This window comes from Capsella rubella, unplaced genomic scaffold (genome assembly GCF_000375325.1).
Source record: "Capsella rubella cultivar Monte Gargano unplaced genomic scaffold, Caprub1_0 scaffold_8, whole genome shotgun sequence".
Classification (NCBI taxonomy): domain Eukaryota; kingdom Viridiplantae; phylum Streptophyta; class Magnoliopsida; order Brassicales; family Brassicaceae; genus Capsella; species Capsella rubella.
This window is the reverse complement of record NW_006238916.1, coordinates 9,519,049-9,528,228: the sequence shown is the minus strand read 5'-3', so window position 1 is coordinate 9,528,228 and position 9,180 is coordinate 9,519,049. Positions and strand designations below refer to the sequence as shown.

Below are 9,180 nucleotides of genomic sequence, written 5' to 3'. Positions count from 1 at the left end.
ACAAAAGCACTTGCAAAAACCCTACTGTACACCCACCACCTTCACGCAAAAGAGGGAGACCAAGGAAGCATTTGGTAAGTTTGATGGTATTTTCATTCACATATATGCTTGTTATTTGTATATGAATCATGTTGTTGATTATGAATGGGGATATGCTAGGATAATGATGATCCATGGAGCATACACAATGCACCAAGGCGGTGGGAGCAAGCTCAAAGTCAATCCACACCAACTGTCTCTCAAAGCCAATCCACACAAAACCCTCAGCATTCTAGTGCTCCTCCAGCAGCTAATCCAAGTGGCACAGGCAAGGCTCGTGGACGTCCTCCTGGAGTTAAAAATGGAGAAGGGAAAGGTCGTAGCAAAGCTCGTGGGAAGGGTCGTGGAAAAGGATCAGATGCTCCTAAGCCCCCTATCTACTTTATGTCTCCATGGACTGACAAAGTCTTTGATGTTTGGCAACCTAAAAATAAATAGGCTAGTATTTTCTTAGGTTCTTATTAACCTTGTAGGATGATGTTTTGGTGGGATCTTTGGTTGTTTTTGGTCAGATCCTTGTATGTTTTAAACTAAACGGCTAAAATGTTGGATCAATCGGAATGTTTTCATTTTTTTGGAAATCGGATGGTTACAGACGCTTGAATTCAACTCACAGACAACAAACAAGACAGGTTCAAACATACAATAAACTACAAGAACAACAACACAAGCCAAATTACTTCTTCCCCATTGCAAGTATCATCGCAATTACAAGAATGAAACTTCCCCAAGACAACACAATGAACTGCCTCAGCAATTTTTCCCTCTCATTACATGCCTTCACTTCATTTTCTAGCTGATACTTCTCTTGCTCATCTTTGTTAACTAAAACGCTATTCATATCTGTCAAACCTTGTTCATTAGTGGCCTGTACAGATTCTTTGAACACCTTCATTTCGTCTTTCAGCTGACGAATCTCATCTCTAGCTTCTAATAAGCTCACCTTCTGCCAACCATAAGGCTTATCTTCATCTGCCCAGTTGACAAAACCATGAACACCACATCTGATAAATCTTCTTCCCGGATTATCGTTTGTCCATGATTTGATAATCGATGTAGCTCTACCACAGTAGCAATTAGGACCCCAGTTCCGACTAGCTGAATTAGCATCAGACCCATAGCTTTGGCTCCCCATTCTCTCGATTTCCTAGCAAAAGAAGAGAGAAATTCGATTAGGGTTTATAGATCCCAAATCGATTTGGGGAAATAAGAAAAGGACACTGTAGTCTTTTGTTAACCCCAATTTCCCACGTTTTGTTAACCATGCTCGGTTTACTCATTCCATCGATGTCATTAACGTCCTTTAAGCGGTTTGTTCAATCAGACAAATTTTTAATATTTATTGTATTAAATAGATAACGTTTAATAAATCAGGTATTTTGTTTCCAATCCAAAAACATTGGGTATTAAACGTCCAAATTAAAATTACATGGAGATTTTTTATGGAATTTTCCCTAAAAAGTAGTATCAGAAGAATCTGTGAGACTTTTTTGCGTCATACCTTTTTTTTGTAGTTGTAACAGGTAAGCTCTGAGGATAAAGTAATAATTTAATACTACTCGTAGAGAGTGACTCTATTATTTTATTAGTATTATCAAAAAGAAAAAAAGAGTTTCGAGGAAAAGGTCAAAAATGCAACAATAATAATTGAAGAAATATAGTTTAATTAAATGATCTAACACATGCAATGTTCATCATTCAGTGAACCAAATTTTTCTTTTTTAAAAAAAAATTTAATATTTTTCTTCTTTATTGGATCTTCCTTAGCTTTTCAACTTTTCGAGTGTGTTATCTTTCTTTTTTTGGAAACTTTTTGTTTGCCTTTTTTCCATTTTTGTCTTTTTGCTCTTACATTTTTTTTCGGTTTGTACAGAGAAATGCAAGAATATTTCAGATTTTCTGCATTTTCAGATCTGCTTTTACACACATTTTTCTTTAAAAAAGATCGAAATAATCAAAAATGGATCCCCTTACATAAACGACGACTAATGAAAATGCAAATTGTTTCACGCATCTAATCCTATTTACCTTCTTTGGATTAATTTTATTATAAAAGGAACGACGAGTCGACGACTAATGAAAGAAAGAATAAAATATACTTTTAAACTTTATTAATCTTCATTATTTATCTATCAAATAAATATATCTATAATTGCTACATAAATCACCCCTCCCGTTTACCATACACATAATGACATAAACATAAAAACAAAACTAAAGAGTAAAAAAAAAAAAAAAAACTATAAACACCTTTCTTTCCCTTTGTTTTTACTGTTTTTTACCCCTAACTGTTTTCCCTTTTTTCCCCCGCCAAAACCAGTTGAGACATATTTACATCCCTGTCCTTCCACAGTTCCAATGCAACAGCAACAACAAGAAAACACTCCCCATCTCTGTTCTCAATTCCTCAACTCATTCATACTGCCAATGTAATACTTGTCGGCAGTAAATCACCGGCGTTACGTTCGCTGGAATCTTCATCTAGCTCCAGCCGAGCTACTGTTCTGTCACCGTAAGTACCAGAAGACGACACTCTAGCCTTAAGCTGGCTCAACACCGGAACAATCGCCTTTTCTATCCATTCCTCTAGCTCTGTCTGCCCTAACCACACTCCGCTCAATATTCTCTGAAGAGCCTCTTCTTCAATTTCTATCGACAACGATTCGCCTACTATTGTTTCGAATCTCTCGGATAATGTTTCTGTGATTCTACGCCTCACAGCTCCAAAATCAACTGCCCGAAATGCTACCGCATCGTCTACACGGCTGACAAAATCGTGGAACGCAAATGGAACGCATTGCAGTGACAGCTTTCCACTGAATCCTTGCTCTTCTTGATCATTATCTGTTGTTAGATCGCTTGTATTATGTGAACCATCATCCGTATCTGCTGCTTGGTTCAAATCGAAAGATAATCCCGATCCATGTTCTTTCTTCAGTTTCGTCAGCCTCTCCTCGTCGTTACACAGCCAACTCGCTCGTCGTTTCCCAAATTTTTCCCGCATGCACAACCTCAAACGCCAGGTTTCACTCGCCATATCCCGGAGTTTTGCTTCATTGTCAAGGAACGACGTTTTGGTCTCTGCAAAATGCCAGCTTGCTGTCATAACAAAGATCACGTTTCCCAAACTGATCTCACGCCCGTGCGAGTCACGAATTCTGCCTCTATCCATCGCCTGTTTTATGCTTCCACGCACCAACATGTCCGCCTCGTCAATATCTTCAAGTAAGATAACAGAAAACGGACTCCTCTTAACAGTTTCTGCAATCTTATCCAACGCGGTTTTACCACGGAAACTAGGATTTCCATCCCCAGCATCCTGTCTCGAGCCAAGCTGAATCATAATTGGATTTGTCCCGTACACAAGGGAAGACAGAGCTGACACCATTTTTCTCTTCCCAACTCTATCCGGTCCAGAAAACAGTAACCAGACATCTCCCTTTGATAAAACACCACGTCGTTTCCCATTCCCCAGTTTGCATTGACTAACTGTTGCAGCCACGGCAGCGGCTGCATCGTTCTGCCACCAAACTTTCTCGGTCATTCCCTTCAAGAGCTTCTTAAATAAATCAATGTCTAATGAATTCCCAAGATTCTCCTTCTGCAAAACATTGATCTTATTGTTGTTCTCCACTGATTCAGAAGATATGCAGCCAAGAAAGTCTCTCACTTGCACATCCCCAGCTTTCTCTGAATCCTGAAATACACAAACGCAAGTATTTTAACATCAGGTTTCTGTTTTTGAACAATAAACAATTCCATTCACAGTAAAAAAATATTCAAATCGACAAACCTCTGCTCGTCCAAGAACAAGATCTGTCTGAACCGGGCTCCCTGGAGGACTCTTCTTCTTGGCCTGCTCAATCATCAAAGAGTTCATAGGCTTCAACTGTACCCTCTCACGCAACTCTCTATTGGGCTGTAACTTAGGCTGCAGCGGCTGACGAAGAAGCATATTAGGACCATAAGAAGAGGTTGTTGTCAACGTTATAGGAACTGGAATCGGAACAATCCTCTCGTTCTTGTTATGAAAGCTAGGATGAAGACGCGCACACGCATCATTCCATTTCTTCTGCACTTCTTCAATCTTTGCCTGCTGTAATTAAAAAAAAATTCAAACCATTAGGAACTAATCAAGCTATGATCTTGCAATCATATCATAAAGCCATTGCTGTTGTACAAAGAGAAGATTCAAAAACCACAACTTACCGGTAAACGATCAACCGGTTTAGCTTTCAACAGCCACTGTGGCAACTGTTTCTGCTGAGCTACTTCAGATTTAACCTCCGGAGAAGATACTGAATCAATCTCAGCGAGTTCTCGCTCGTAACTCTGCAAACACTGTGGACAACATTTCAATGCCCTATTTGCAGGCACAAAGCTCTTCAATGGCGTGAATGATTCCAAATTGTTCGCAAGCCTGAACCAAAACATCAATCATGCTGAGAAAAAACCATAAAAAGCTGAGATTTTATTTACCAAAAACGAAACTTTAACACAACCCACCTCGGGAAAACGCCAGACGCCGGAGCTTTCGCTGCTACGGACACAGCTTGAAGATCCCAATCAGTCTCCATTGATGGATGATAAACTTGACACCTTAGATAAGTCTCACACGTCGCTGTTCCAATAAACCAGAGTCTCCCTTCAAATTTCTCCAAAAGCCTCCGTAGCTCCGCCACCGCCGTCCTCCCAACCTCCACCGCAAGTGTAGCCGGCGGTTGCGCAGAGCTCTGTTGCTCCACAAGCCATTTCAAGTCTCCAAGATCGAGAATTATACCACCACTAGGATCAGAATTCTTAATCCGGGTCTCAAGCAACCCATCTAATTCTCTGATTCTCGCTGCCTTATCCGAATTGATCTCCTCTAAATGAATCACCTTTGAGTTCTTCACCGCTAAATTCCCAACTTCTCCGACCTCAATTTTCTTAAAGATCTCGCGAATCACCCGACCCGGCTCCGAATCTCCAACCAAAACCGGGTTTTTCTTCTTCGCCCGACCCAATATATCCATAACCTTGTCCACATCATCGTTCTTATTAACCCCTGACTGCGCCGACGAAGCGCTCTGCTGCAAATGTGGGTTGAGATACGAATTCCGGGTCACCGGAGCTCCTCCTCCAACGGGTCTAAAATTCAACCCGACGGAAGAAACAGTCGGAATCGGCGCCGGAGTAGAGGAATTGTTCAGCGACTGTTCAATCGTAGCTTTAACAGCGGGGCTCGAAAAGCTAGCTTCTCTCATAACCCGACTGACACTCGGATCATCCAAAATCGAGATAATGAGCTGCTCGAGCTCGACTTTAACGGCCAACAAGGGTTGCTGTTGCTGCTCGGGACAGCCGCGGCGCTGATGAGCTTGAGCTCGTTTAAGCGCCGCCATAAGGGCGTTAGAGATGGGAGGATCATTAGCAGGGGTGGCGGTAGCAGTAGGGAGACGCTCTAAGGCGACGCTGAAGCAGAGCTCGAGGGCTCGGCACTGAAGGGGGTGGGAAGAATTGGGGTGAGATCGGATGCAGGCTCGTCGGAGAAAGCCAGCGGGAGAGGCTAAAAGAGTGGCAGCGACGTGGAGAGGAGTGGTTTGGCCGTGATTACGACGGGCGGCCTCGGAGATAGATTGGTTTAAAACGGTGGCAGCCTCCGGCGTAAGAGTCTGTTGAATCGTACTTAAACCAGCTCTCATCTCGTTCTTCTTCTTCCACTTTTGTGTGTTGTTGTGTAATTTCTCTCTCTCTCTCTCTCTCTCTTTCTTCAATTATATGTGGGGAATTAAAAAATTGGGGGAAAAAATTGTTATAAAAATCGAATCTTTATTAGTATTAGAGTAATGAAAGAATTGAATCTTTAGAGTTGGGTTCTCTCAATTATTCAGACAAAGGGTTATGAATGAATGAAGTGGCTTTCTTCTGAAATTTTTCCGATCGAGGGGGATTCAAAACAAAAAAAGGGTATGAATATGTTTATAGATAGGAGGAATTTGCCTGAAACTCTCATTCAAAGAATATCCCACCGGCCAAAAAAGATGAAAAGGCTTTAGATAGGTTTTATAAGACAATGAGGAAATAAAGGTCTCCAAGACTATTTTTTTTATATATTATAAAAGAAAAAGAAAATAATATTATTTATTGGGAGAAGTAGACAAATTGGGATTTCAAATGGATCACAAAAAATGGCTTTTTAGAAAGAGATTAAATTTTTAATATAAAAAATAAGAAAATGAGAAAAAAGGAAGGAGCTTTCGGATCCAACAAATTGAAGATAAAAAAGAGTAAATACAGAAAGGTGTTGTGGGGGAGAAGATAGTTGCAGAGTGAAAGAAAATTCAAAGTTAAAAGGTTAGAAGAAGAAGAAGAAGAAGAAGAAGAAGGAAGAGAAGTGAATGATACTTCTCTCTTTCTAGCTCGCTTTTTAATTATAAAAGGTGTATGTATTTATGTATCTCTGCCTCTTTACTTCTAATTTTTAATATATATATCAATGCCCAAAAAAAAGAAAAAAAATCTATACAATAAAAAAAAAGGGAGTATGTTTTGATATATACGCCAAAAATCAATTAACAGGTATAATAAATGTAAAATAAATAATAATTGTCGAAGTATTTATAGTATTGAATTTTCTTATTGGTTTCGTTCCATTTATAGCGGCTAGGTTTTTTTTTTTTCTGAAGTTTGAGCCATCAGACGAACAGGTTTGGTCTGGAGTACAAGCTATAGCTAGTAGCTACTACCTACTTGACAAAGTATTAGACCATTAACTTTCTTAAGTGAAACTGGATTTTCTTTTTAATGTCACATTTATATCTTTTTAAGCCACCAAAATTATTAGATTTTCGCTTATGCTTATAAAAAATTAAAACATTGTTGTACATCATTTATAAGCAATACTAGATATTTTTCTTTAGTAGTAATATTCACTAGAATGGTCTGCAAAATGTAACTATGAGTCTAGCTTAATTAGCATAGTTCTTAAAATAAAATAAAAAGTTCATGGTTTAATTCGTTTATGTAAATTAAAAAGTAACTTTTCAGTTTCCATTAGCTTAGTTTAGAATATTTAGATTCATTGACGTTGCACCATTATATATATATTAACCTTTTTTTTTGTCTATTTGTGTCTAATAGAGAAACGGAGTGATAACAAAAAAGTCATTAACAAACAAATTTGAGATACGAAAAAAATTCAAAGTCGTCTTATCAAACCGAAAATAAAAGTTAAAGTCATAGCTCAAAACATGGCTTTTTAAGACTTCTAACCAATAAATCTTGATAAATGTCAACTTTTTTAGAATTCAACATTTTCTCCGTGATATATACTTTTTAGAAACAAAATTTCCAAAAGTAAATTAACAAGGAATCCTTTTTTATTTTTATTTTTGCATGAGTCTAAAGCAGGTACTGCTTGTGTTCATGAGATGTCCATGGCAATTCAATTCACGTGATATATCACATATAGTTTACACACTTTAAAAGAACAATTAGTAGGTGGAAGTAGGTAAATATAATATCTAGACGTTTTAAATGTACAAGGATATGGTTTTTAATGGGTTTAGAAAAAAATTATATATGTATGGTCTTTGGTTTGGAATCGTGACGATTACAAGAAAACAAACAAAGAGGGCACCGTAGATACTTTGTATTTAGGATCTGCAACAGGAAACTAGTAATTATATTAATTTTGTAAGGACATTAAAACAAAAATATAAAGTGTCGTTATGTAAAAGGTACAAAATTAAAGTCTTACCAAAGTCAATACGCGTTTTAAAAGTTAGACATGATATTTATATTTATACGTTTACTTTGAGCTAGTCATATAATTTTTTTTAACTTGGACATATCTATCACACTTTAAACTAAGCGTTGACTACCTTTACTTGTGTTCAAAAGTATGTAAAACTGAGTTATTAAGGTAATTAACAGACTCAGCATATTAATTTTTAATTTGCCAAGATAACTCGTTTTCATTTTATGGTAACTAATTCGGTTTTCTTTCTATCCAAAAATGCATTCACTTCTAGCAACCTAGCCTCCGAGCCGAGCACTTCATGATGCCGTATGACGAAAAACAACTCTAATTAAAGTTTTGACGATGATGTATGAACTGTGACGGTATAAAGTATATGTCAAGATTACTACACAGTAGTGTTTCACTAAACCTGTAATAATAATGATAACAACGAGTTAATGACACAACGTAACGTCCTTAGAATTTTACTCTTTGCAAAGTGGCCAATGACCAGATGATATAGTGATTACATGCATATCTTCGCATTAGGCTTATCACATTGAAGCTAATGTATATATGACAAAAGAAAGAGATATGCTTAATGCAATTGTATCTTTTAAAAAAAAAGAGTTCCCGTAATTTGTATCCTATGAATTTGTATGATTATCTTAGATAGATAGGATGCGAGGTAGTAAAGTAACTATGAAACTTGCAATCGATGATTTCTCGTGTGCTCTCTCAATAAAATTAAAAAGCTGTCGTGACTCTCATTATTTTCGTGCGAGTAAAGGCTTAAAAGTTAAAACTATTACTTTCTCTATACGTCGATTAAAAAAAAAGGAAAAAAAAAAGACTAGTCCAAATATAATATGAATTTCATCGTTACACTTGATGGCAATAGTAGATCTTACGGTATTAAGTTGTTAACAGTAAAAGGATAATTACTTTTTGGTAGGCGTTGTTAAATAGTACTAGAAAAATAAAATAAATCTACTTTTTGGTAAGCTAATAAATTAATCAAGAAACACTTTCATTAATTAATTAAATAAAAATACCTTAAAGGCCACAAAAATTATGATGTCCCCTTTTGGTAACGCATGCTCTCTTTTGCCTTTCCCTTTACGCATTTTTTTTTCTTTGTTTATTATTAGCTCGCAATTTTGCAATCTTTTTACTATGAAAATGTAAAACAATAAAAAAATTAAAAAAAACTAGTAGAACTTAGCAGAATTATAAGTTTGTAACTGTTGAGTGTAGTGATCTTTTAATATATATACAATATTGCATGAAAATTTGGCAGCAGCTACACCAAGATGCAATGACTCTGGTGATATTCTTTATATCGTAAACTAGTAGTGTGTTTAATTTAAAGTATTATAACCGTTATGAAAAGGAGTGAAGATGAGATTGGGGTGGTG

General features: G+C 37.0%; 3 protein-coding genes across 4 annotated transcripts in view; 1 reads left to right on the top strand and 2 right to left on the bottom strand.

Moving 5' to 3' along the window:
• LOC111829026 overlaps window positions 1–602 on the top strand; it is a 788-nt gene extending 186 nt beyond the window's left edge. The window contains exons 2-3 of the mRNA XM_023777661.1: window positions 8–74; window positions 160–602. Coding sequence (XP_023633429.1) covers window positions 8–74; window positions 160–477 — 385 coding nt within the window. The 3' untranslated portion in view covers window positions 478–602. The remainder of the gene's footprint in view (window positions 1–7; window positions 75–159) is intronic.
• A 113-nt stretch (window positions 603–715) lies between these two features.
• LOC17877317 (uncharacterized protein At4g04775) lies at window positions 716–1,174 on the bottom strand. The gene has a single exon (XM_006281197.2). It carries the CDS (start codon window positions 1,172–1,174, stop codon window positions 716–718), a length of 459 nt encoding a protein of 152 aa, XP_006281259.1.
• A 951-nt stretch (window positions 1,175–2,125) lies between these two features.
• On the bottom strand, window positions 2,126–6,074 carry LOC17875511 (protein SUPPRESSOR OF MAX2 1). Of its 2 annotated transcripts, none has more exons than XM_023780458.1 (4): window positions 4,546–6,074; window positions 4,249–4,459; window positions 3,833–4,132; window positions 2,126–3,736 (listed from the first exon to the last, which is right to left on the bottom strand). In XM_023780458.1, exons 1-4 carry the CDS (start codon window positions 5,721–5,723, stop codon window positions 2,456–2,458), a joined length of 2,970 nt encoding a protein of 989 aa, XP_023636226.1. In that variant the 5' UTR covers window positions 5,724–6,074; the 3' UTR covers window positions 2,126–2,455. The 2 variants fall into 2 exon arrangements, with proteins under 2 accessions (XP_023636226.1, XP_006279472.1); XM_006279410.2 differs by having other exon boundaries at window positions 3,833–4,135; window positions 4,546–6,073.
• Window positions 6,075–9,180: the final 3,106 nt, after the last annotated feature.